This window comes from Thamnophis elegans, chromosome 1 (assembly GCF_009769535.1).
Source record: "Thamnophis elegans isolate rThaEle1 chromosome 1, rThaEle1.pri, whole genome shotgun sequence".
Lineage (NCBI taxonomy): Eukaryota > Metazoa > Chordata > Lepidosauria > Squamata > Colubridae > Thamnophis > Thamnophis elegans.
Window position 1 is genome coordinate 186,260,580 of NC_045541.1, and position 26,730 is coordinate 186,287,309.

The 26,730-nt window shown below is 58.0% G+C and overlaps 2 protein-coding genes across 5 annotated transcripts in view; both read right to left on the reverse strand.

Moving 5' to 3' along the window:
• Positions 1 to 580: 580 nt before the first annotated feature.
• On the reverse strand, positions 581 to 6,400 carry LOC116502427 (MARVEL domain-containing protein 2-like). 2 transcript variants are annotated; one of them, XM_032208325.1, is made up of 6 exons: positions 6,263 to 6,399; positions 3,919 to 5,183; positions 2,958 to 3,148; positions 2,443 to 2,614; positions 2,270 to 2,320; positions 581 to 1,215 (listed from the first exon to the last, which is right to left on the reverse strand). In XM_032208325.1, the coding sequence occupies exons 2-6, from the start codon at positions 5,029 to 5,031 to the stop codon at positions 1,093 to 1,095; spliced, it is 1,650 nt and encodes a 549-aa protein (XP_032064216.1). In that variant the 5' UTR covers positions 5,032 to 5,183; positions 6,263 to 6,399; the 3' UTR covers positions 581 to 1,092. The 2 variants fall into 2 exon arrangements, with proteins under 2 accessions (XP_032064216.1, XP_032064220.1); XM_032208329.1 differs by lacking the exon at positions 2,958 to 3,148 and having other exon boundaries at positions 1,092 to 1,215; positions 6,263 to 6,400.
• Positions 6,401 to 18,114: 11,714 nt separating this feature from the next.
• Positions 18,115 to 26,730, reverse strand: part of KCNN1 (potassium calcium-activated channel subfamily N member 1) — a 40,869-nt gene continuing 32,253 nt past the window's right edge. For 2 of the 3 annotated variants that reach the window (XM_032208377.1, XM_032208386.1), the window contains 7 exons: positions 25,980 to 26,075; positions 25,041 to 25,459; positions 23,630 to 23,771; positions 22,110 to 22,220; positions 21,574 to 21,701; positions 20,212 to 20,281; positions 18,115 to 18,892 (listed from right to left, as the gene is read on the reverse strand). In XM_032208377.1, the coding sequence (XP_032064268.1) occupies positions 18,605 to 18,892; positions 20,212 to 20,281; positions 21,574 to 21,701; positions 22,110 to 22,220; positions 23,630 to 23,771; positions 25,041 to 25,459; positions 25,980 to 26,075 (1,254 nt within the window). In that variant the 3' untranslated portion in view covers positions 18,115 to 18,604. The remainder of the gene's footprint in view (positions 18,893 to 20,211; positions 20,282 to 21,573; positions 21,702 to 22,109; positions 22,221 to 23,629; positions 23,772 to 25,040; positions 25,460 to 25,979; positions 26,076 to 26,730) is intronic. The other variant, XR_004254561.1, reaches the window with a different exon arrangement.

Below are 26,730 nucleotides of genomic sequence, written 5' to 3' on the forward strand. Positions count from 1 at the left end.
CCCGGCTCAGCCCCAGAAAGCGGGGAGGGGGCTCGGCGTCCTTGGCGCTCTCGGGCTGCTCGGCCGGCGGAGGTTTCGCTGAGCGCCCAGGGGGCAGGTGGAGGAGGAGGCGGGATAAGGGGGGTCGCCTTCTTCCCCGCCTGGCTCGGGAGGCCGGAAGGCAAGCGGCCCCTCCGCCCTTCTCTCTCGCGGGCAACGGCCGGGCCAGGCCAGAGGAGCCTCGGGGCCCCCAGGCTGCACAGCCAACTTCTCCCCCCTTTGCTGACAAGGGTGGAAATCCTCCCTCCGGGCTCTGCCTCAGGCCGGCTCTCAGAAGGGGGGGGGGCAATAAAAAGCGGGGCTGGAGCAGAGCCCCCCCCCCCAAGACCCTCTGCTCCATCTCCCCTGAAGCCCCTTTGGCCCCCTAGGCTGGCCTCCTGCCCCCCCCCCCCACTTCACTTTCTCCCCCCTAGGCTTTCATGTCAAAGAGGGACCCCATTGGGGGGCCCTGGGAGTCCCTGCAGAAGCCCAGAGGCCCTCAACGCCCCCCCCCCACACACACTCTGCCTAGACCCCCCCTGCCCCCCCTGCCCCACCACTCCCATCTCTCTTCTGGGGGCCCTTTGAGCAAAGATGAAATCGCCCAGAAAGTCATTTTGTCTCTTCAACCCACAATTTATTCTCAAAAACGGCTGCCAGGCACAGCACAGGGTGGAATCTGGGCCGGTTCTCTGCCCCGAGAGGCTCAGGGGAAGAGCCCCCATCTGCCCCCCTTTTTCTGTTGGGGGCAGAACAAGCACATTGGGGGGGGTGAAGGCATGAAGTCCCCCAAAGGGCCACTTTCAACCTGGGAAAGGAGCCCCAGGACAGACGGACGAAGTAGCCCACAACCAGCTTGATCCCACCCCACCAGGGGGGTCTCAGTCCCATAGAGAGGTACAGATACCCCTGTAAAGGAGCCCCCCCCCCCCGGCTGCTGGTTCTCCTCCTCTTCCTCGCCCTCTTCCTCCCCCCCCCTTCCCATCCTGAGAGGCTTTCCTGAAGGGCTGCTGGGTCTGCCATCCGGTGTCCGAAGCCCATGCTCCACAGCCAGGCTGGCCTTCGGGCCCCTTGTCAAAGGGCCACAGACGCCTCACTCTGCTCCGCCTTGTCAAAGGCCTGGATCTGAGCCTTGAGGTGGGAGAGCTTCCTCTTGAGATAGTCACAGCGCTCCTTCTTCTCCAGGAAGGAGGGGTCCTGTGGGGGGAGAAGGAGGGGTCTTCAGGCATTTAATCCATGGCTGGTAGTCCTTGACTCATGACCCCAATCGATCCCAAAATGTACGTTGCTCAGAGCAAAGCTCTTAAGGACATTATGTTGCGGTCAAGAGCTTTGCCCCGCTTTACAACCTTTCTTGCCACCGTCGTTCAGTGGATCGCTGCAGTTCTTCAGTTAGTCACCCAGGTTATTAAGTGAATCCGGCTCGCCCATTGCTAGTCGGGAGGTCGCAAAAGCGGGATCGGGTGACCCCGGGAACGTTGCGACCGTCATAAGTATGAGTCGGTTACCAAGCACCTGAATTGTGGTCGCGTGAAACTCCCTTTTCCCAAGTTTTTCCAAAACTCCCTTTTGCAGCTGGGAAGGAAGACTGGCAAGGACTTTTCTTCCGTTGAATGGAGCAGCTGCAGTTCCCAAGGGAGGGGGGAGGGTCCTGGGACTGCCCTGACGGGGAGAGGGGGGGGCTGGGAACGGAGCCCCCCACCCAGGGGGACAACTCTTGGGGGATTTCCCTCTGGTGTGACCACCTGCACCCTCTTCCCTTCCTTGGGGTGGCCTTGGGAGCGTATCTCCCCCTCCCCCCAGCCACAGCTCCCCCCACCCACTTTAGAGGCTCCCCCCCAGGGATTTCCTGATTTGTTTGCTTGTTTGTTGACAGGGCTGCCCCCCCCGCCCCCCCCCGGTCTCACATACAGGCCGTCCTCAACTAACAACTGTTAGCAACCATTAGAGCTGCAAGAACCTTGAAAGGGGGGGGGGCTGTGATTGTATTGCGAACTCCCCACTGTTGTAGGGGGGAGGCTTGCGCTTTCACACATTCGGGGTCTGCAGCCACCACCCCCTCCTCCCCCCAGACCCAAACAGGCCAGGAAGGAGGGCATTTGGCCCTGCCAAGACCTGCTGTGGGGAGGCAGAGGGGACGGGGGGGGGCTGCACTTCGCCCCTGCAGGGGGGGATGAGATGGACTCAGTGGGGCAGGCAGCTCCCCCACTGCCAAAGAGACCCCCCCTCCCCATGAAAGTAACCCCCTTACCTTCTTCTTGCCCCTGTAGGCCCTCCAGACAGCCGAGACACGGCTCTGCTCCTGCAGGGGAGAGAAAAGGGGGTTTGGTTCCTCCAAAGAGAAGCCCAGGGAGACCCTTCCCCACAACTGCAGACTCGGGAGGGGGGGGAGAGAGGAGTTGTCTTGGGGGTGCATCATGCAACCTCTTTGCTCAGCGGATGGGCTGGCAGTTTGGGCATCAGGGCGTCCAGCTCCCGAAACCTCTGCCTCGTGGCCTGGATTTGGCGCAGGAGGGCCTGGTACTCCGCATACTGATCCTTGAAGATGGCCGCGTACTTCTCGCGCTCGACGGGGCTCCCGATGGCCGGGTACCTCCTGTCCGGAGGAGAGAAGGGGCAGGGTCAACAGGGAAGCAGCCCCCGCTCTGGAGAGACTGAGATCAGCCCTGCAGGGGTCCCGGTCTGGGTCTCAGAGTTCTGGGGGGGGGGAACCATCTCAGCTGCTGAAATGAACAAAAGTCAGGGCCCCCAAAGGTTTTTAAGAAGAGGTTGGATAACCATTTGTCTGAAGTAGTGAAGGGTTTCCTGTCTAAACGGGGCTGGACTAGAAGACCTCCAATATCCCCCCTCCAACTCTGCTATTCTCTCCTATCCTAACCTATTCTGAATTCTATCCTGAATTCTGCCCTGTCCTAAAACTTTCTCTCTCCGCTACTTACACGACGTAATCGGGGAGGAGGAGGGGCCTGGGGTGATGATGGCCCACCGGGATGGGGCTCTTGAGCACTTCTGGGCCTCCTTCCTCCTCGGAGAACAGGACGTGCCGGGAGCCCCGGGCAGCTGGACGTCCCTTGCCCGGAGGGACCCTGGGGCGCTGGGGAGAAGCCTCTGGCAGCAGAAGCGGCTTCAGCTGCGGGGGGGGGGAGAGACCAGGACACCCCCGTCAGGAGGAGAAGACCCGCTGCCTTGGTAGCCCCCCCCCCAGGCCTTTCCTCACAGGGGTCCCCTTTGCAGCTGAGGGGCCCCCTTTGTTCACGAGGAAAGCGGGGAGGCCCCAGTTCCTGGCAACTGACAGCCTGCCCCCCCCCTGCCCCCCACTGCACTGGGAAGTTTCTTTAATTGAATTGAATTATTTGCCCAAGTGTGATTAGACACACACTGAATAAAACATTCTCTGGCACAGAAGCCTCCAGTGTACCTGCAGAGGAGGAGGAGGAGGGGGAAGGAGGTGGAGGGGAGGAGGAGGGGAGGGGGAGGAGGAGAAGAGGAGGAGGAGGTGGAGGAGAGGAGGAGGAGGGGAGGAGGAGGGGAGGAGGAGGAGGGGAGGGGGAGGAGGAAAAGGAGAAGGGGAGGAGGAGGAGGTGGTGGAGGAGGAGAAGAAGCAGAGGAGAAACAGAGGAATAATCCCGAGGGGAAGAGTTGAAACAGTTGATGTCCAGGATGTGGGGGGCCTGCAGGCGTCTCCTCAGCCCCCCCTTCTGACCCTCGCAGTGTGCCAGCCTCCCTCTAAGTGCCCAGTCTCTGTCCTGGGGGAGGGGGAGGGGGCTGCTGCCCACTTTGGTCTCCTCCACCTTCCTGAAGATGCTGACCGCCAGAATTGCGAGAGGGGCCCCTGAGGCAGAGGGTCTCCCAGCCCCATCCATGCCCTCCAGCAACCTTTTCACTGACACTGACACTTACCGGGATCAGCGTCCTACGGGCCGCTTCGTGCCGCCACATCTTGAGACAGACGAGGGAGCCCGTCAGGTACAGGAAGGGGGCGAGGAAGAGGAAGGTCAGGGCGGCCACCTGACCCCCTTCCACCCGGCACAGAGCCGTGAGGAGGGGGCCGTAGGCGAAGGCCGAGTAGCAGAGCCCACCCCGGTTGACGTCCTGGACGTAGGCGATGGCGGCCGCCAGGTAGAGCAGGAACATGGAGAGGTTGAGGGCAAACTCAGCCAGGGGCCACCAGTGGGAGTTGAGCAGGATGGCCCGGTAGTGCATGGTCACCCCCAGGGCCAGCAGGATGACCGTCAGCAGCCAGGCCAGGCTGGCCACCACCAGCACAAAGGGGGTCATGGGCACGTAGGAGCCGTAGTCCGTTCCGGTGAAGCTGTTGCCGTACAGTTGGGACCACTGGTAGTCCTTCTGGATGTAGGCCGCGGTGCAGGCAAAGGCCATTCCCCCCAGGATGAGCTCCAGCCCCCCGAGGAGCCTCAGGAGGCCGGGCCAGGACTTCAGGTAGCCGTACTTGCGGTCGTAGGCCTCCAGCTTCTCCTCGTACCCCGGGGCAGCCGGGGAGGCCCCTCCGTGGCTCATGGCTCTCGTGGGCTTCCCAGACGTGGAAGAGGTGGTGGCATCTGAGGGGGCTTCCTCACCATCTTCCCCATCCTTCCTCTCGCTACCGGTGGAACCATCTTCCCCAGCCAAGCAGGGTCTCTCGGGACCCTCCAGACCTGGGTTCCCGGGTGAGGAGTTTGGGAAGGCTGAGGAAGGGGCCAAGGGAGGGGGGTCTTCTCGGGGGGCCCTCCCAAAAGCCTTCTTCCAGGACAGAAGAAAGGGGCGTTGGGTGGGCTCCAGAGGGGGAACTTCTGGGGCCCGAGGTCCACCAGGGAAGGCTGGCCGGTGGGGGGGACCAGGGGGGGAAGCGGCTGGAGAGTGGGACCGAGAGCTCCAGACAGAGCTCGGCATCCTTGGTGCCCCCGGAGGGAGAGGGCTGGAGGGGAGGCGGGGGTCTGCCCCCAGGCCCACCAGAGGCTGCCTCTCTGCCCCAGCTGGAAGGGGCTTCTCCATGGTGGGTCCACGCAGCAGCATCTGATCCCTGGAGGCATCTGGCGGGGAGGGGTCTCTCTCTCCCCCCTCCCCTCCTCCCCCAGGGCCTGGCGGAGTCTTGTCTTCAGGGAAGGAGCAGCTGGTTTGGAAAAGGTCCGGAAGGAGAACGGGGGACACCAGCAGGGAGATCTCCTCTTCAGCCGCATCCAAGGAAGAAAAAAGAAAGAGGAATTAGCCTTTGGGGCTAAAAGGGTCCCATGTTGACTTTTAATATGTGTTTTTAAAGGTGCCTTTTACTAGGTGGGCTTAGAGCTAAATGATGGAACGATGAGGATGCTCAATGATATGATGGTTACGGCCTGCAGGCCCCCATTGGTTGGAAAGGGGAGAATCTCCCCCCCCCCAAAGAGGGACCCCCACCCTCCCTCCCACCTCCTCGGGGCAGAGGAGGGGAACCAAGGCAAGAGCCAGAATAGATGCCCTTGCCAGCCTGTCTCTCCCCCCTGCCACTGGGGGGAGGGGGCCACGGGCAGCCATCACTGGACCCCCAGGCCCCTTTCTGGTGTGACCGTGGGGCGCCTCCCTCTGCTCCCACGACTCAGCCCTGTCCGAAGGCCCAGAGAGGGAAGGGCAGCTGGGCAGTGCCAATCGTGCCCATTCTAAGGTGGCAGGGAGCACTCCCGCCCCTCCCCCAGCTCTGCCCCTGGCATCTCCCAATGGGCATCAGGCGAAGGCCGACTCTGCTGGCTGCCCGGAGTCCCTTCGTTTGCTCGGGGTGGGGGGTGAGGGGGAGTGCTGAGAAAGGATATAGAAGGAGCTCCAGGAAGAGGCAGGGTGGAAACGGGGGGCGGGGGGGGGGCGGCATTCAAGGGCTTCCTCCTCTCCTGGCCGCCCAGCCTGTCCAGGGTGGGGTCCAGTCCCCTCTGTTGGAGACCACTCCTCAGGGGAAGAATCCCACCGCTGGCTTTGCCCACCTGCTGTGAGGCCTCCTCCCCTGACCTTTGACCCCTCTGCCAGACCCCACTGCACAGCGGAAGCGCTCCAAGGAGGAAGACAGGGAGGAGGAGGAGGAAGGAGGAGGAAAACAAAGGGGAAGAGGAGGGAGACTGAGAAGAAGAGGAGGAAGACAAAAAGGAGGAAGAGGAGGGAAACCTTCCCAGCAAGACCCCCTCTGGCTGCCCCTTCTCAGTCCACCTCCAGATGTTGACTTTCATCCCCCCACAGCTGGAGGGCCCCATGTTTGGAGCCTACCCCCCCCAGGTGGCCCCCATACCTTCCGCCTGCTTGCAGTCCCCACTCCAGAGAGGGAGGAAGAGGAAGAGGAAGAGGGTGGTGAGATCAGGGCCCCTTCAAAGGCCAGTGAGGAAGCCTGCAATTTCCTCCTCCCTTGGGCGGGTGTGGGGGGGGGAGGCTCCGAGCTCTGGTGGCTTCGGGCGCAGCAAAAGATTTGGGCTCCCAGCGGGCATCTTATCGTGGGGCTTCGCGGAGGTTAATGATTAACAGGCGGCTGCCCGGGAGGAAAGCGCCAGGCCCAGAGTGGCCAAGGGCAAGAGCCACCCAGGAGCCCCTGATTTCACTTCAGGAGCAAGACGCCCATGGGGCACTGCCCAAGGGGTCTCCATTGCAACAGCCCCTTTGCAGGGACCCATGGATCCATGTCCTGAAAGGGGAGGAAGAGGAGGAGGAAGAGGAGGAGGAGGACAGGCCTCCTCCCACCCTTCTGAGTCCCATGGGGCAGGATGGGCTCCGTGTCCGGAGGGGGCTGAGGCCCCTTCAGAAGCTCCGGCCAAAAGTTTTATCCCAGCCCCAGAGCTCATTTTCCATCTGGGGGGAGAACCAAGGGGGTACCTGAATCCAGCCACCGAAAGGCCTTGGGTGAACCCGGCTAGTCTTTGTGTGGGTCTCTGCACAGCCTTCAGTTCGAATCCTGCTGCCTTGGCCACGGGGGGGGGGGGGAGTGAGGAGGAGGAGGAGGCTGCCCTGCGCTCCCAGGTGTGGTTGTGGGGCTGTGCCCAGAGTCCTCCTGGCCTGCAGCCTCTGTGGTTGAGAGGCAGCTTTTAAGGCTGGGGGAAGAGGAGGCAGACACAGATCATCCCACCAGGATCGGGCCCTCCCTCCCTACAGCGCCCCCAACCCCAAAGAGCTTCTGGAGACCCCCCGCCCCTCCCCCAGGGGCCTTTCTCCTTCTGGGAGGCTGGGGCTTTTCCCTGGGATCTTGGGACCAGGTGAAGGTTCCCTTCAGGGGATCCGATCTCACTCCAATTAGATCAACAAAAGACCCTTTCTTCCCGATGGCCCATGGCAGAGAAAGAGAGAGAGAGAGAGAGAGAGAGAGAGAGAGAGAGAAAGGGAAGGAAGGAAGGAAGAAGGAAGGAAGGAAGGAAGGAAGGAAGAAAGAAAGGAGGGAAGGAATCCACAGAGTCTTTTTCCTCTCCTAGAAAGAAAGGCTAAGGGTCGGGCCGGAGGGAGAAGCGGCGAGGCAGCCAGGCGCCGCCTCCGCGCTCGGCGGTCTCGGGGGCCGATGGCCCCGGGCAAGAAGAGGGCAAGCCGGGCAGGGTCTGGGCGGGCGGCCGCGGGGTCGGAGCGGAGCGTCCTCGCAGGAGCCCCCCTTGGCAAAGGGCCCGGACGCTCCTGGAGGGGCGCGTGAGAAGCGGCCCCTCGCGGCCCCGCCAGCCAGGAGCAGCCCCGGGACAGCGGCGCGGGAGGTCCGCTGCCCGGGGGAGGGGAGGGGAAGGGCCGGGCCTGCCGCAGCCTCGGGGGTCGGGCAGGGAAGGGGGACAGGCGGCTGAATCGGGCGCGGTTAGCCTCCCCGGCGGTGGAGGGCTTACCTGGGAGCTCCAAGCGGGCACAGCGCAGCCTGCGTGGGTCGCTTAGCTGGCTCCTTCGAAGGGCATTTGCCACGCAAGCTTTCCAGATCCTTCTGCAACTACACACACACACCCAGAGGAAAGGCACTACAAGGCCCACTTTCATAACTGGGGAAGGGAGGCACCAGCCCCCCACACAGCCCCAGTGGGATGAGGCCCCTCCACAGATCAGCCCCCCAAGACTCCAAAAACAGCCACCAGAGTTAACTTAAAGGCACACGAGCTGGGATTTCCCCACCTGGTGGTGCCCTTTCCCCTTGGCGCCTGCGGGACGTGCTTAAATCTGCTGGATGAGCCCATGTGAAGGCAGTGCAGAAAAGCACAGGCTCTTGGTGCTGAGGCTGATTGAGAACTTGAACCCAGAACCGGCCCATTGCTGGGGGTCAAGGAAGAAAAGGCCAGTTGATTCGCCTGCCAGTTGTTTTAGCAAACGGCCTTTATGGGAACCTTTCCAAACGGCTGACCAGCAACACAGAGAAAGCCCAGCGGCTGGTAAGGAGGGGAACCTAGGAACTAGCAGTTTACAACCCACCCCCCACCCCACACAGAACCTTACTACTACTTTGAAAATCATTCTTAATGTATTTGGGGTAAATTGTAAGTAAAACCAAGCAATTAAAGCAATGTTTCTCAACCTTGACGACTTTTAAGTCCTGTGGACTTCAACTCCCAGAATCCCCCAGCCAGCTCTGCTGGCTGGGGGAATTCTGGGAGTTGAAGTCCACGGGACTTAAAGTCGCCAAGGTTGAGAAACACTGAATTAAAAACCCAAATCATAGATCAAAGTGCAAAATAAAACAGCGACTTTCTCCAGATCTACAACTAAGTCAGAAAGTCCAAGAAGGGAGGCTGTTCCACTTACTGCCCGTCGTTTTCCCGGAGAGAGAGAGAGAGGCCATGTCTTGCTTTAAGACGGTTTATGAATGTTTGGGCTGCTCCACAAATGTCTTATCTCCTCCCTGGGAGCCCTGGAGCTCCACTCCCACAACTGGCCCTCCCAGTGCCAGGCCGAGCCCAGCCGGTGGGCGGAGGCTGCTGGGAAGGAGCTCCCGGTTGCCCTCCATCCTGCGGGCAGCTGACCCAAGCGGGCCCCTTCAGCACCAGACCTGACTCTGCCGTGGGAAACTGGACATTACAGGAAGTTCCCCAAACAGGGCAGACCCCCCCCAAAGCTGGGAGGGGGCAGGGAGGGTTTTCTATGGGGAAGAAGCAAAAAGGGCCCAAATGGGTCTTCCCTGGGAGGTGTGTGTGTGTGTGTGTGAGTGTGAGTGTGTGTGTAAGGGGGATTGTTCATTGGGACCGTATCTTTGTGGGTCTCCCAGAGGGATTCTCAACTTGCAGTTTTTCTAAGTCCAATCAGCCAGTAAATGAGGGCTGGGGGGGGGCTTTGGGGTGCAGGGTGCCCAGAGCAGGGAGACCCTCCAGAGGACCCACCAACCCAGCCAGACCAAGGACCCCTCCCCTCCCCCTGCCAAGCACACCTGGCGCCTTCAGACTGCAAAAGGGCTTCCCCAGGTGACCTCAGAAAGATTTGATTTCCCAGCCTCCTCGCTCCCTTCTCAGATAGCCTACACAACTGGACACTTCATCCCGGCAGCCAACTCAGCTTAAAACAATAACAACACAACACAAAGGACACTGTTATTCGGAACGCCTGGGCAAACCAATTCCCTCTTGCTCCCTGAGGCTGAACAACCCCCCCCCCACCATCCCCAATCCGGTGCCCAGCCCTCTCCGAGGGTCTCAGCCAAAGCCTTCCTCTGCAGCCCCTCCCCCACCAAGAACCCCTTGGAAAACCAGACGTGCCCATCCCCTGCTGAGACCCAGCTGCCCTCTGCAGATGGGAATGGAAACGCATAAAAGGAATATTCTACATGAAATAAAGAAACGGCTATTTGCCTTCAGCCGTTTGAGGTGGCTGAGACTTTGATTTTCATAGAACCATCATGAATTATCTGACTTACGTTACATTCCCGTGTTTCGTCCATGAGGCCAATGTGGAGAAAAGACAGGACACGACCTTTCTCGGGATGGAGCGACCCAGATTGGGGGTCTGGTAGCCCCTTTTATTGAGATAGGACAAAGGCAGGAGGCGCAATCAGCATGTGAGTAAAAACAGCCTGTAAAAGTACAATTTCTAATCTACTACTCAGTCTATATATGGTCAAATCCTGGGCGTCATTGGTAGGGCACATCTCAGAATGTTATGTTATTCACTATCAGGATGTTATGGAGTTTTAGGAGTTTGTTTTCTCCTGTGTGGTTCAGCGTGGCTCTGCATGCCCTGTTATGAACTGGGCCATGGGTGTCCCACACCTACACAAGGAACTATATTACAACATCTTCTGACCCCTCCAGGCCTTGCAACGATTTCTCCCATCAGCCGAGAGGAAGGCAGCCCCCCCCCCACCCACTTCCTGCTTTTGCAGAATTTCGCAGAGAAACCGTAACGCTGACTTCGAGAGAGCAGCTTCTCATTCATTTTCCAGAGAATAGATTCTCTATTTCCAGTGGAAATATTTCCTGGAGGTTTCTCTCCCTGCTAAAAGATAAAAGCTGAGCCAAAATCCAGCCAGAATCTGGGGGTCTCCTTCCCCCGACCCCCTTCAAGCATCACTTAAATGGCGTCTTTCCCAAAACTGGGGAGACCACTCAGCTTTTCTTGAAAAGGGACCGTTTTAGGCTGGCTGTGAGGTGATTCAAGTGAGGCCTCGGACACGAAGGTCTCAGCAGGTCCCCTCAGAACCCCCCCCCACAGTCCACCTCTTTAAAGGGGAGTGAGGAGCCCAACTCGAGCTGCAAACGACAATCTCGACCTGCGTTTCTTGACCGTAGCAACTTAAAGAAATGTGGCCTTCTACTCCCAGGTTGGGGAAATTCTGGGAATTGAAGTCTGCACATCTCCCAAGTTGCTAAGATCCACAGAGACCTTAACACAATGTTTCTCAACCTCGGCAACTTGAAGATGTCTGGACTTCAAGTCGCCAAGGTTGAGAAACGCTGCCTTAACAGATGCTAGTAGCCGATTGTGATGAGGGCTTGTAATGGGTCACCCACTAGAGGGCAGCAAAGGCCTACAATTTGAATTTAGACCCCCCCCCATAATTGGGTTCCTGCTGATGTTTGCAGGGAAAAGAAAAAACCCCAGCTGACAATGGGGAGACCCCAACCCTTTGACCCCCAGTTCCCCTCCTAGCGGAATAGCCCGGCTGCCTTTTGTGGATGGGACGGAGGCAGCTTTGGCCTTGGGCTCCAGAGGCCCAGAAAGCCGGATGCGCCCCCCCCCGTCCCCCCTTGATCTCGCTTCAGCAGAGCTCCCTTTTGCCGAGAGTCTCTATCTGACTGCCCTTGATGGGAGACCCCTTAGAAATAAGGGGAAGGGAGGGATTCGCATAGCCTGCAGCCTCCCCTGGAGCTGGGGTTTGGGGAGGGTCGGGGGGGGGCTGGATTGAATTGGGGTTGAATTGAAGGGGGGGCCTGGAGGACTGGGAGGGACCAGAGGTGCCCATCCGGTCTCCGAAGCAGGAAGACCCTCTAGCTCGGCTGGGAAAGAGACCCTCATGTCCCACTTGAAAAAAAACTTTTAACTCAATTGCATATTCTTTTCATCTCCACAAAGCACTGGGACAGATTCTCACAATACGTTCACAACCTTAACCCGGGTGATCAAGCTGCCTTTCCCTCGCCCTAGTAATAAACCCTGTTCTGGCTTACATTGGTGGTTTGCTTCACATACACAGACAGCCCCCCCCCCCAACGCAGAGTCCCCCACTACCTGGTCTCCTTTCAGTCTGGCCAGTGGTGGGGAGGAGGGAGGCCCAGCGCTGGAGGCTTTCAAGGAGAGACTGGGCAGCCACTGGTCTGAATTGGTACAGACTCTCCTGCTGGCCTGTGCAGGGAGGTGGACTAGATGATCTCCAGGCTCCCTTCCAACTCTGTTACTCTATGTCCCATTTCTGCCTGGGCACAGGGACTAGACGCTTTACACAAGCAGGCGGTCCGTGTAGAGGAGCAATTTGCTTACAAATAGGACGGTATCCAACTTTAAAGAGAGCGCCACAAGCGGCAGCATTGGGTTGCATTGAACCAGGCCTTCCAAAATAAAACCGCAGTCACAGAAGCGCTTACCAGAGGTCAACCACTGTGTCGTAGATGGGCACTTATATGATTCGTGGGCTGTTAGGTCTGTGGATCAGCCGCTAATTGGACTTTGTCTCGGTGCTCCTGAACTCACAGTGAGCAGCTCTTCCCAGCAGCCTTTGGTGCTATGCAAATGCTATGCAGATGCCACCAGCGACTCTAACACACCCCTCCAGCAGCTGAGTCTAGAAGGGGGACTTGTGAGGGGAGGGTTGCGTTCAACTGTTGCGGGATGGTTGATCTATTCATAATTAACTGTGACCTTGCCAAGTTTGGAGACCCACTTTTAATGCTCTCTCAGGAATTCCCCCCTCCTGAGCATAGATCCGGGTGGACAGTGAATTTTCCCAAGGGGCCACATGAGAAACTGTAACTGTTATGGAGGATTCCCCCCCCATGCTGGCACCGCCCTGCCACCCACTGCTACCCCACAGCCAACACCCCACTTCCACCAATGCCACACACTCCTAATCTGCAGCACCAATGCCCTGCCTTCTGCTGAGACCTCACACCCTGCCTCCTGCTGAGACCCCTTTGCTACTGACGCACCGATGCCAGCACTGCAGGTCAGACTGGGACCGCCTGCAGGATGGATGTGGTTTGCAGGCCATAAAATGCCCAGATCTGGTACAGGTGCTACAACTCTAGTGACAGACAAGGCCGAGACCCCACAGAGGTGGGCTGGACCCTCTCACTCCTTAGCTGCCTTGACATTAACGATGAGGCAACAGACAGGGTGGCCCAGGCTGGCCCCATCAGTGCCAAGGCTGATCGCTTGTAGCAGTCATGAAAACTGCCAGCCGGCTTCCCCAGTGGCAAAGCCTGAGGGGCAGACGTCACATCTGCCCAGATCTACAAAGTCGATGGTGGTGTATTTGTAGAGAAACATACCTGAGTTTTCCCTCTTTTTTTAAAAGCAGGAGTGCCTTCCTCGGGAAGTGAAAGATGCATCCATGCTACCTTTCTACAGGAGGAGAAGGCACACGACCTGCATGCAACGACCACTGAGGAATCTCGCTGCTCTCCAACCCAGGAAAAATCATTGTTGTTGTTGTTTTCTGGTCCTGCACCTGCAGCTAGTTCTGTTGCCAGAGTCACAGTGTGGCCCCCACACCGCTGGCATGAATTTTGCCAAGTGCCACCTTCAGGAGAACGGTGGGGAGCAGAATGGTCATCTCTGTACAATCTTTGCTGGCCTCACAAAAGCCTTCATTGTGTCGCCCCACAAGGTGCATGGAAGATCATGTCTGTCAGCCTCTGTTTCGCTATTTGCTTTCAGCTGCCATTGAAACGGGGGGTGGGGGGGAGGCCTGGTATTTGGGAGGGGAAGTTTTAAGTACAGGAGAGATTGTAAAAAGGGAGTTTTGTTCTCACCTTCTTCTGCGCATGCAGGAGATAGTGATTGAGGTGGCCAAGGCCAACCATCCTACATACCAACCTGATGATGCTCCTTGAAGATGGAACTCACATGGCACCTGAGGGTTTTGCAGATTGGACTAAGGATGGGGTTACCAGAGGGAGGGGGTTGGGTCACATATTGATATCTATGATTTCGTGCTCTTTTGCCTCAGATCTTGCTTTACTTAGCTGCTATCTTCTCATAACCAGTACAAGTTCTCTTAATTCTGCAAAATGGAGTTAAGTGGTTTCTTTCTTGGTTGATGAGGGAGGCAGGCTTGACATTAAGCAAGATCTCACTTTCGCACTCATCCCGGAGCTAACACCTTCCGAGGAGAGTGTAAATAAAACCAAAACCTTCGAAAGAATGTCCTACCCAGGCAGCGACCAGGAGGACGACATGGAAGCACTGCATCCTTGTGTCCCTTGGAGACGGAGCGGATGGCGGATCTGAATTTGGAGGAATGATCCGTCCACCCCAGGTGGTCGTTGGGAGTGGGACAGAAGTATGACCCTGAGGAAATTCCAGCTGGAGTTACCACAAGGCGATATCAGCGGCCGGCAGCTGCTTGGCAGGACGCCGATGAGGAGAACCTTATGATGTTCCAGGCTATGAAACTCTTTCAAGAGGCTTGGGAGAGGTGACGCTTACACGAGAGCGGTCCCGAAAGAGAAGCTGATCTCCCAGACCTAGTAGAGGGAACTGCAGAAGCCCTGTTCTGCCCAAGGGGGGCCCTGGGGGCAGACAGCGGAGCTCATCAGGATGGAGAAGCCCCGGCACCAGCAGCAGCAGCTGCGAGGGCCCTTCCAAGAGGGGGAGGGCTGCAGACGCCGGATGGCAAAAGTTCCTCCGCTTGGTGTGAAATTTGGTGGGGACTCAAAGGACCTAGGATTTTTCCTGGTCCAAGTCTGGAATTTCATGCAACAGTTCGGAGAGGACCTCCACACAGAAGAAGCCAAGGTAAGAGTGGTTTTCATGGCAGTGGAGAACAAAGCAGCGGCTTGGAGGGTTGCCCTACATAATGAATCTTACCCAGGGAAAGAGCCCAGTGGCTGATTATATACAAGAGTTTCGTGAATTGTCCCTTTATATGCGGGAATAGTCGGAAGAGGGTTTAATCGTTAGCTAAGTTGTTTATTTCACATGTATACCGGTTGCATGGAGTACCTGAATGCATAATTTTGGATAGGGGGGTCCAGTTCACCTACCTCTTCTGGAAGGAGTTTCTGAAGTTAATTGGTTCTGCCCAGGGGCTAAGCTCTGCCCACCATCCTCAAACTAACGGTGCTTGTGAACAGACTAATTCTGTTTTGGAACAGTACCTCCGGTGTTTCATCAATTATCAGCAGGACAATTGGGCTGAGTTGTTACCACATGCTGAGGTGGCATACAACAACTCTGAGCACAGCAGTACCGGCTTAACCCCTTTTAGGATTGTGTTTGGACAGGACTTTGTACCGATTCCTGAATTACCTCAAGAAAAAACACAAATATTGTCCCTCTTCGAGTGGAGTGACCAGCTTTGCCAAATTTGGCCCATGACCCACAAAGCGTTGGAGGCTGTTCACTGGGCGCACAAGAAACAGGCTGACAAAAGAGGGTGAAGCAAAGGGGGTACAAAGTAGCAATAGCAATAGTTAGACTTATATACCGCTTCATAGGGCTTTCAGCCCTCTCTAAGCGGTTTACAGAGTCAGCATATCACCCCCAACAACAATCCAGGTCCTCATTTTACCCACCTCGGAAGGATGGAAGGCTGAGTCAACCTTGAGCCTAGTGGGATTTGAACAGCCGAACTGCTGAACTGCAGTCAGCTGAAGTAGCCTGCAGTGCTGCATTTAACCACTGCGCCACTCCAGTAGGAGATAGAGTGTTTTTGTCCACCAAGTTTCTACAAACCACCCAGAAATCAAAGAAATTGGGGCTGAACTACGTCAGTCCTTTCCCTATAGTGAAAATCACTAATCCTCTTTCTGTACGATTGGAATTACCAAAGCATCTTAACCGGATTTATCCTGTGTTTCATGTAAACCTGTTGAAGCCAGAGCACACTTCTTCTTTTCATGCGCCCCTACCTGCCCCCCCACCTGCCCCTCTTCTAATTGAGGGAGAGCAACATTTTAAAGAAATCTTGGACTCCAGGAAACATAGGAATCGAATTCAATATCTAGTGTCCTGGAAGCATTCTTCCCCCTCCCAAGATGAATGGGTTGATAAATCCCATGTTAGGGCTCCTAGACTCTTGCGGAAGTTCTACGCTAAGTACCCTGATAAACCTTGATCCTAATTGAAATGTACATTTCTTATGTTATCTTTTTTCTATCGTTTCATTTTCTTGCAGGGATGACTTCTTTCCCTGAAGGAGGGCCAGATGTCAGCCCTCTGTTTAACTATTTGCTTTCGGCTGCCATTGAAGCGGGGAGGGGGGGGCCTGGCATTTGGGAAGGGAAGTTTTAAGTACAGGAGAGATTGTGAAAAGGGAGTTTTTGGGGGAAGAAGGTGGGGCTTAGCAGTGAGAAGACGGACTTTCAGGCAGTTCCTGAGAGACCATCTAACCGGGTCATCTGGACGATTCCTTTTGGATCTAAGCTGTCCCGAAGAGACAGTGATAGATGGAGGGAACTCCAGTGGTCCGAGAGATGTTCGCAAAATCTCTGGGAACCTAAGGAAAGCCCTCCTTGCCAGTGATTTCCGGATCAGCCGATGCTGACTGTAACTGCAAAAGCCCAGAGAGAGAGAGTGGATATGAACATGTCATTTGGTGTGAGTTTTAAATCTTTTTTAACCCTAATGATACTTTTTGAAGATGGAACTCACATGATAACTGAATGATTTGCGGATTGGACTGTGGGATGGGGTTGCCAGGGGGAGGGGGGGTTGGGTCACATATTGATATCTATGGTTTCGCGCGCTTTTGGCTCAGATCTTGCTTTGCTTAGCTGCTATCTTCTCATAACCAGTAAAAGTACTCTGAATTCTGCGGAATGGAGTTAAGTGGTTTCTTTCTCGGTTGCTGAGGGAGGCTGGCTTGACATTGTCAGAATATCAGTTGCTACCCAACGTATTCATTCAGATGGGAGGCGTGCCAGTTCCTTCATGGCCAACGGGTGCCGGATGGTGGAGAATCCTCCCAGGCACTCCCAGTCGCCAGGGGTGTCAAGTGGGCGCTGTGCTGGCACCCACATCATTCCGCATGGTGTTTACCTCCACGTCTTGCCGTGTTTCTCAGGAATCAGCCGCAACTCCAGAGTGGATGAGAAACTCATCAACCTCAGGACGTTTGTGACGATGCGAAAGGATTCCTTCCATCATGCCTGACTCTTGGGGTTTTTTTTATGGCCAGCCTCTCCTCGTCTTCCAACATTGCACTGCTCGAGTCCTTCTATGCTCTGGTTGGTATCAGCTTTGGGGGCATCCAGATCTTCAGCCCAGGAGACTTCAGACTATCCCGAAAGTGAAGGAAAACTCTACTAGGCAGCTTCCTCTCTGCCAACGATTGTACCCCAAATGCTGCCCCGGAGCCAGAGATGCCCGTCAGTACGGACAATTCTCTACAGCTTGTGTCAACTTTGGACTCACCATCAATATTCAAAGACCCTGCGCCAGCCTGCTCCTCCTCACGCAACGCACCCACAGGACTCACAGCCACAATCCAAGGGCAATTCAGACCCCTCCGGTTCCCTTGGCTACCCCTGTCCCGAGCACTGACCGCTTGGACCGAACTCAGTGGCAGAAGAGGAAAGTTGTGCTTTCCGTGGACGGGGCCCCACAGCCACAAAACTGAAGGTCTGCAGAGCTGCGGGAGCCCTTTCCTTCCAGTGGGCCCGTGGAAGGCAGACCGTGTAGCAGGCACGCCAGGCAGCTCAGCCCCTTCCACATGGGTGGGCTTGGCAGAGCCCTGGGCATCAGGGGGCAAGACGAACAACCAGAGACGGGAGTTCTTTCAAGAGCACGTCTGCCCACAGGTGGCTGAAAAGAGCACAGGCTGTCGGGCAGCTCACTTTTTTGGGGAAAACATTCACACGGAGGGGAGAAGAAACTCCCCAAGGACACTTGAAGGCCTCCCTGAAGGGGTTGGGGCACAGGCACCACCACCTGGGAAGCGCTGGCACAGAAGTGCCCTCCCTGGCCTGGCCTCATCCACAAGGCCTGCCAAGCGTACAAAGGGCACGGAGGAAGCCCAAGGGGGGAGCTGTGTAGAATCGGCAATGAAACAAATGTGGTGTCTACACATCTTCCCCTTGCCTAGCGTGTGCCAGGGAAAGTGTCTGCTGCCCAGTGCCGGACCACAGTCCATTCGGAACCATGCCGTGGAAGTGATGGGCGAGAGAACGTGCATTAAGCTGCCTTTGTGAAAGTGGCACCCGTGTAGATAACCATCCCTTCCCCCCCCCAGCCACTTCCGCCAGTCTACCAGGCCAGAAATGCTGGGGAACGCTGTGCCAAGACATTCTTGGCAGCCTTGGGAAACCCTCCCCCCCCCTTGTTTTAACACGTCTAGTAGGGTTGAGCTCTACATCAACAACGATGGGCAAGCAACGAGCACCAGGCAGCGGCTGTGTCACTTTCTCTTCCCTTCGCTATTCCATGAAACACCCAACTCGGTCATGGCTGCCACCTCTTTTCATGCTGTGGAAAGACACTCGTGGGGTGCGTTTTGGGCAACGAATCAGAATATTAATCGTGCCAAGTGTTGCGATGCACTTCGAGGCTGACCCGAAAGGGATTCCTTCCAATTTATTATAAAAAGTAAAGTTCTCCGGGGCTTTCTGGAAGCCGAGGGGCCTGGTTCAAAAGCCCACAGTGATGCCGTCCCCGTAAGCTGCAACCCGTTGTCTGCAGTGCCCACAGGGAAGGGGAGCAGCCCCCCCCACTTCCTGAGAGTGCTGAGATTTTTCCTTCCTTCTTCACGCTGAAGATCTGAAGCTGCCCACCCGCTTCCCTTCTCCTTCCTTCCTTCCTTCCTTCCCATGAACATGCACTGTTTCTACCGAGACCGCTCTTCCCTGCCCCAAAGCTTGACTGGAACTGGCCGGGCACGGTGGCCTCTTCTCCCGGCTGAGCCAAAGACCGCCCAGCCCTCCCTCTCCACCCGGAACAAGTGGGGGGCGGTGGCTGTCCTTCCGGGGCTTTCCAGAAAAAATCTCAGAGGGAATCCGGCCACACAATGGCCATAGGTAGCAGAGCCGCTCTGGGGCTCCGGCGCGCGTCACCCGCTGTTGGAGGACGTGTGGGGGGCGGTGGAGGGAGACTTCTGCCGCTGCTGCGTGGGGGTCCAGAGAGAGCGCTCCGAGCCGTGGGGGGCGCCGTAGGGCCTTGGGTGGGGCCGGGGCTGGTGCTGCTGCTGCTGCCAGATGGCTTGGCTGACGAGGCCGGGCAGCGCATGCAGGGTGAACCCCAGCGTGTCAATTTTGCCCTCCAGCGCACTGATGCGCTTCTCCAGGTCTTCGTTGCGCTCCTGCAGCTCGGACACTATGTCATACATGATGCTCTGGGTCTGCGGAAGAGGAGGGGAAAGGAGGTTACCTGGGGATGGGTAGACTACCGCTAGACTACCACATTGCTTTCTTTGCGGGGCTCCCCTTACGAGCATACAGAACCTCAGGGGATGATGGGTGGAAGAGGGGCAGGAGCAGCGGCTGCCTTCCTCTCCCGCCAGCCCCCCGTTTCCCCCCGGGGTCCGTCCAACGCCCCGAATGGAGCTGAAACGCCTTGACGGCCTCCCTGCCCTCCCTTCCCCTACAGGTTTCCTGTAGATTTCACAGCTGGGTAGTTCAACCTGTGAAGTTCAGAGCTGGAAGGGACCTCGGAGGTCTTCTAGTCCAACCCCCCCCCACTCAAGCAGGAGGCCTTCTACCACTCCAGACCAATAGCTGTCCGAGACCCCCTTCAAAGTGATAGAGCCCCCACAACCCCTGGAGGCAACTTCCCTTCCGCTGGTTAATGGTTCCTCAACATGAACCAACTGGAAAGCAATCAAGAAGCCACGAAGCGTCACTGATGGGCTTTTAAGTAAAGGGGTTTTGAAAGAATAGGTCGGAGAACCCTTCGTCTGGAGCGGCACAGGGGGGGGGGGGCTCCTGCATGAGCAGACTAGAAGACCTCCAGGGCCCCCTCTGGCTCCGTTACTCTGGGCATAAGCTGGGCAGGATGTCTTGGAAGCAAGAACGTTGGGTCCTTTGCAGGGAATGCCGGATGGATTCCGTGCTGCCCCAAGGAAGACGGGGCTGGAAACGGAGGGGTCAGCCACTAGCCTAGTCGGCCGCAGGGGGCGGGGGGGAGTCGGATCCACCTGGGGGCAGCCGTGGGAGACAAGGGAAGTGAGGACAGAGGACTGGAGAAATTGGGTTGGGGGGGAGGGTTTCGGGGGCATCGGCAAAGCGGGGTCAAAAACTATCAAGATGGCAGCCAGGACGGCGGATCCAAATTCCACCAGGGTTTTTGGTCCTTAAATGCTGCTGCACGAAACAACAGGCAGAGAAAGGGGCCCTTTGGAAAGGGGCCCTGGGAGATGAAGGGAATCGGCCGAAACATTTAGAAATGCCCCCCAAGACCATCATTTCATAAAGGGAGGGAGGGGAGGGAGAGAGGGGAGGGGAGGGGAGGGGGGGAGGGGGGGGAGGGGACCCACCCAGATGGCTCTTAATAAAGTCCCTCTGTGCAAGGGGGGGGGGGAGTTCCCTAGCCCATCTCTCTCCACCCCAGGCTCTTCTGGGAAAGTCCCCTTCAGTCGCCCCAGGGACTCAGGCATGGGAGGATGGGTGAGGCTTCCCCACCACCAGAACCCCCTCCTGCCTTTCCAGTTCCCCCACAAACCTTGGATAGATCCACCAGCATGTTGGCTTGGTCGCTCAGCTTCCTCTGCTCCAGCTTCACGCTCCTCAGCCTGGAAGGCAAAATCCCGGCTCAGCCTCCTCTTCCTCCTCCTCCTCTTCCTCCTCATCATCATCGGGAGAAAAGCAGGGGGGGAGGGAGGGAGGAGCGGCTTCCCCCTCCCCTGCAGACGAACCCACCCACCCCGCGGGTTCAGAAGCTTCCCTGGGAACCCCCCCCTCTTCTTCTCCCCGGGGAGGGCAGGGGGGAGAGGACCCTTCCCCCACCCCCAGCTGCCTTTCTGCTTCCCTTCACTTCTCTGTCATTCCTGCCCCCCTTGGGGTCCTTCGCCCGACCCCCCCTCCCAGGCAGCAGGACCTGTGGGATTTCCACCTAGGCAGCCTAAACCTCTGGGTCGTGCAGGCGGACGACGGAAGGGAAGAGTCTCTGCCACAGAGCGGCCATGTTGCCCAGCCAGGATGCTGCCCACGAGCCCACCTTTAGGGGGCAGAATGGCCCCCAGGCGCTTTATCCTCTGGGGAGCAGCAAGGGGACGGGGGGGGGGAATCCTCTGTGGCCCCAGCTGACCATTCAGAAACATTTTGCAAACCCCTCACCCCCTCCTGGGTCCCCAGGCCCCTCGGAGCTTCAGCCGGGGGGGGAATGAAGCCACGTGGCAGAAAGGGCCAAGGGAGAAGCAGCCGCCCGGCCCTGCCACCCCTGCCCCTCTTTGGCCCACGGGCAGTGCCTGGTGCTCCTGGTGAGGTCCCGGTCTGCCAAGGCCAGCCACGGGGCTTCCCTGCCCACTGAAGGAGCCCTGAAGGAGAGAGGGGCTCCCTGCCCATCCTCTGCCCCTCCAGCCAAGCCCTGCCCTCCCCCTGGCACCAAAAGGCTTCTCCCGAGAGCAGCCTTTCCTTCACAGCCACGAGGACTGGAAACTTAGCATGATGGGCCTACTCCTTTCCACTTAAAAGCAATCAGAGCAGAGCCGGGAGGGACCTTGGGGGTCTTCTAGTCCAGCTCCCGGCTCAAGCAGGGGAGCCTCTGCCCCTCCAGCCTCCAGGGACGATGGAGGCCCCACAAGGCCTGGAGGGAAACCAGGTGGGCCCAAAGGCTCCGACTCTCCCCTCCAGAGAGGCTCCCAATTTGGGTGAAGCCCCCTCCCCATTTCTGGACCAGGCCAGGCAGGGTCGGGTTCCCAACACCTGCCTTGAGGGGGGGCATCGGATGGACCAGATCGTCCCCCCCCCTTTAGAGCTCTGGAGTTGACGTGTGGAGACGGGGGGGCCCCCTGATCAATGGGGGGGGCAGAGAAGGGGGGGCAAGGCGGGGGGGGGCAGGAAGCAGGTAAACAGGAGGACTTACTGATGGATGGCTTGGAGGAACTTACGCTGGTGTTTCCGCACCTTGGCATGGTCGAGCTTTTTCACCAGCTTGGTGTGTTTGTAGATGAGCCACGTTTCCCTGAGCACGTTGGCCGCTGAGTTTTTCACCTGGGTGGGGAGGGTGGGGGGGGCACAGGTGAGAAGGGAAAGCCCCCCCCCCGATGGGCAAGGGAACCCATGCGGCTCTTGGAGGGGGGCTCCCTTCCCAGGGGATCCCAGGAGGGGCTTGGTGGAGACCCCCCCCCTTAAAAGCAGAAGCAGGGAGGGGCAACGGGGGCACCACTCCCTCCCAAGAGACAGGCCAAGGGGGTCTCCAGGGAGCCGTGGGGAGGGGAGTCCGGCTTTTGAGCCTCTGAGTGGCCCCAAGGAAAGGCCAGGCAGGGGGGGCACCCACGTCTGCAGCCGAGCCCCCCCCCCATCCCAAAGCCAGGAGGGGCTGGGAAGACCCCGGGGGAGAAAGGGCTTCCAAGGGGCCAAGGGAGCTCAGCCGGGGGGGGGACGGGGGGGGCATCTCACCCGCTTGGAGAGTTGGGTGTCCATCATGAAGTTGTGGACGTGTTTCTCCGCTTTGGTGAGTTCTAGTTTCCGGGCCACCACGGCTACCACCAGCGCTGTGCACCCTGCGCCCTGAAAGGCAACCAAGGGGGAGTGTAGAGCCCCCCCTCCCTCCCCACGGAGGGAGGCAGGGGGGGTGGGGGAGCCCAGGCCCAGCCCACCCGCCCCCTCCCGGCTGAGGAGGCGCCCTGGGGGCCCCTGGGGGGCTGTGAGGGTTGAGAATTCGAGAACTCCTAACATTCCTTGCAAGGGGAAATCTAGCAGCTCAGGGACGTCAGGCAGGAGGAGGCGTTTGGGAAGCTCTCTTTGCCCAGGGAGTCCTCGGCCTACGACCACGTTGGAGCCCAGCATTTCGGCTGCTGAGCGAGACTGTGACTTTTTCCCCGTTTTACAACCTTTCTTGCCACAGTCGTTAAATGAATATCTGCAGTTGTTAAGTTAATCACATGGTTGTTAAGTGAAGCTGGCCTCCCCATTGACTTGGCTGGAGTTTTCAAAAGGGGATCACGTGACCCTGGGACACTGCGACCGGCATAAATAGGATATATATATATATATATCTATATATATATCTATATATATATATAGATAGATAGATAGATAGATAGATAGATAGATAGATAGATAGATAGATAGATAGATAGATAGATATAGATATAGAGAAATAGATATAGATATAGATAGAGAGATAGATATAGATGATATATAGATAGATGATAGATAGATAGATAGATAGATAGATAGATAGATAGATAGATAGATAGATAGATAGATAGATAGATAGATAGATAGATAATTCGTAGATTTTCACGGGTGGAGCTCTGCTGGTCTCATCACCTTGTCTTGGCCAAGAGAATCTCAACCTCACACGGGAAAAGACCCGAATGCAACAAGACCAGCAGGTGTGTGTGTATGTGTATGTGTCTGTGTGTGTGTGTGTGTGTCTGTGTGTGTGTGTGTGTGTGTTTCCCCATACAGCTGAGGAAATTCAAATCCTGAAGGTAAGTTTGATTTCCTTGTAATGTGGAGAAACCCTTCAACATGCAAAAGACTGCAGCGCCCCCCCCCCCTTACGGGACCCTCCAAGCCCCTTTGGGGATTTGGGGTGAAATTCTTGGGGGAGGGAAACAGGCTGGGCACGAGGGGCTGCAGGGGGATGGATGCCCCATTCCGAAGAGCGGGTGGAAAAATCAGAGTTTTGAAAAACACCGGATAAACAAACTTTGGCTGTCCAGATGATGATGATGATGATCTTATTTGTCTCTCTCTCTCTCTCACACACACACACACACTCACACACAATCTCTCTCTCTCTCTCACACACACACACACACACACACTCTCTCTCACACACACTCACGCGTATACCAGTACCCTCCAAAGTAAAAGGGGCCCTTTTTAAAAATCGCCACCCCCTCTGGAAAGTCTGGGTGGGCCTAGATGACCTTATCGAGTCCAGGGCCCTCAGAGGGGAGCCTCACCATAATCCCGGTGAGCAGGCAGACCCCCTTCCCACAGTAGGTGTGGGGGACCATGTCCCCGTAGCCGATGGAGAGGAAGGTGATGGAGATGAGCCACATGGCGCCCAGGAAGTTGCTGGTGACGTCCTGCTTGTCGTGGTACCTGTGGGGGGGGGGAGAGGCAAAGGGGGGAGGGGTCACGCCTCACCTGCCCCCCACCCCCACCCCCAGCAAACAGGAGCCCACGGAGGGCCTCCCCAGGGCGGAACAGCCCCTGCCTGCGGTAGGCCACCCCCTGGGTGCCCTCAACCTATATCACCTGGGCACGTTGGCCGGGCGTCATGGGTCCTGGAGTGGAACCCAGCCGCAGGCCCAGACATTCAAGCAACAGAGTTACAGAGTTGGAAGGGCCCTTGGAGGTCCTCTAGTCCAATCCCCTGCTCAGGTGGGAGAGGCATTTCAGACAAGTGTCTGTCCAGCCTCTTCCTAAAAAACTCCAGTGTTGGCGCACCCACGACTTCTGGTGGCAAGCAGTTCCTCTGACGAATTGTCCTCCCCGTCAAGAAATTTCTCCTTAGTTCTAGGTTGCTTCTCTCCTTGGCGAGTTTCCATCCGTTATTTCTCGTCCAGCCTTCTGGTTCCTTGGAGAACAGCTTGACCCCCTCTTCTTCTTTTTCTTTGGGGTAGCCCCTCAAGACTGCAATCATGTCACCCCGAATCCTCCTCTTCACTAGACGCGCCCCATCCCAGCCACTCCTCTCCGTAGGTTTTAGCCTCCAGCCACCCCCCCCAACCGCCTCTGTTGCTCTTCTCTGCACTCCTTCTGGAGCAGGGCTGTCAAACTCCCTTCCACCGGGGGCCCCACCAGAGTTGTGCTTGAGCTTTTTGGAGGGGGGGGGGCAGAGTGGGCGTGGCCAACTCATCTCTCGCGTCGAGGGCGCAGGTGGTGGCCCAGGTGCTCTGCCAGAGAAAACGGGCTCCCGAGCTCCGTTTTCAGCTTCGACGGCCTCCTGCAGCCAACCGTCAGCGAAAACGGAGCTGGAGAGGCCCCCCCCCGCCCCCCTCCCGAGCTCTGTGTTCACCGGCAGAGGCACCGCGGGCCCCTCCTTCGCTCTTTCCAGAGCCCACGGGGGGGGCATCCTGCCTGCGGCCTTCGGTTTGACACCCTTGTTCCAGAGTCTCAATGTTGTCTTTTTTTTAATATCGTGGTGCCCAAAGGAGGAGGCAACCTCCCCCCTCACCCCCCGGTCTGACCTCATCAAGGCCGGACGAAGCGCTGCTCGCCCTTCGGGGGGGGGGGGGGGCTTGCTGTCAAGTGACCTTCCAGAGACGCTTCCTGGTCCTTGGGCTGCCTGCTTGCGCCCCCAGTCCAGCTTTGGGGGCAGGGCGGCTCCTCCCCGCCCCCCCCCTGGAAAGCGAGGAGGGCTCCTACCTCTCGCAGACGCGCACCGTCCAGGCGGCGATGATCCAGGAGGAGATGCTGAAGACCAGCAGGACGGTGCCGGGGCAGATGGTCATGAGGGTCTTCATGACGAAGCGGGTGTTGAAGTTGATCTTGTTGAGGGCGCCGATGCTGCGCGAAGAGGCGTCGGTGAAGAGCTTGCTGTGCAGGAGCATCACCCGCCCGATCAGGTAGAGGCGCAGGAACATGGGGATGGAGAGGGTGATGTCCACGTCCGTGCTGGCCTCCGAGGTGGCGTAGGTGAAGGCCAGCCGGGTGGTCCAGGTGAAGACGTACTGGCCGGGGATGGGGTGGATGGCGCAGACCAGCAGCTCCAGGGAGATGAAGAAGATGCGCTCGTAGGTCATGGCGATGCGCCAGTCGTCCGCCCCGTTGTCCACCATGAAGAGCTGGGCGGGGCACAGAGGGCGCTCAGAAGGGGGGGCAGAGGGGCCTCCGTCTCCGGGGCTCTCTTGGAAAGGGGGCATGTGGGGTTCAGAGATGGGGAGATTTGGGCGGCAGAAAGGAGCCATTCCCGGCCAAGCAGACCAGGCCCAGGAGGGAGGGGGTAGGTGGGGGGGGGCAGGCCGAGGCAGGACAAAAGCCCGACCGAATTATCCTCTGCTGCCCCTCAGTTGCCCCCAGGGAACCCAATGAGAGAAGCTCAAACTTGGTTTTTTTTAAGAGGCGGCGACACCCGCAGCTGCCTCCCCCCAACCCACAGGGCCCCCAACCCACGAGGCGCTTCAGTGCCTGCCTGGCACCCGTCCGGGGCAAGGAGGGCCAGGGGCAGCCCTGCCGGAGCCTCCGCCTCTCCCTGGACCAGCCTCCCCCCCACCCCGTCCCCCCACCCTGGAGCACAGCCCTCTGCCCCTCCCTGGGCCCGGCTGCTGCTGGCAGAGGCTCCCACCTCCTCCTCCTCCTCCTCACCTGGATCTCCCGGGCGTGGTACATGATGATCAGCCCCAGCAGGATGGCGGTGGAGAGGCTGATGAGGCATTTCAGGGCAAAGGAGTAGGAAGAATCCTGGAAGGAGAGAGGGAGAGAGAGGAAGAGACGGAGGGAGGCAGGCAGGCAGGAGCCACACAGTCTCCCCATCCTGTGGGTGGGACTCCACACATTTGGGGGGGGGAGTGATGGGAGGGGGGCTGAAGCCAAGGCAATATCCTGGCAGTCAGAGGGGGGTGAGTTGAGCAAGGAGCCTGACGGAGGGAGGAAGGAGGGAGGGAGGGAGGGAAGAGGGAGGGAAGAGGGAGCAGCTTGAGGGAGGGAGGGAGGGAGGGAAGGAGGGAGGAAGAAAGGAAGGAAGAAGGGAGGGAGGGAGGGAGGAAGGAAGGAGGAAAGAGGGAGGAGCCTGACGGAGGGAGGAAAGAGGGAGGGAGGAAGGAGGGAGGAAAGAGGGAGGGAGGAAAGAGGGAGGAGCCTGAGGGAGGGAGGGAAGGAGGGAGGAAGGAAGGAAGAAGGAATGGAGGGAGGAGCCTGGGAGGAGGAAAGAGGGAGGGAGGAAAGAAGAAGAAAGGGAGGGAGGGAGGAAGGAGGGAGGGAGGAAAGAGGGAGGAGCCTGAGGGAGGGAGGGAAGGAGGGAGGGAGGAAGGAAGGAAGAAGAAAGGGAGGGAGGGAGGAAGGAGGGAGGGAGGAAAGAGGGAGGAGCCTGAGGGAGGGAGGGAAGGAGGGAGGAAGG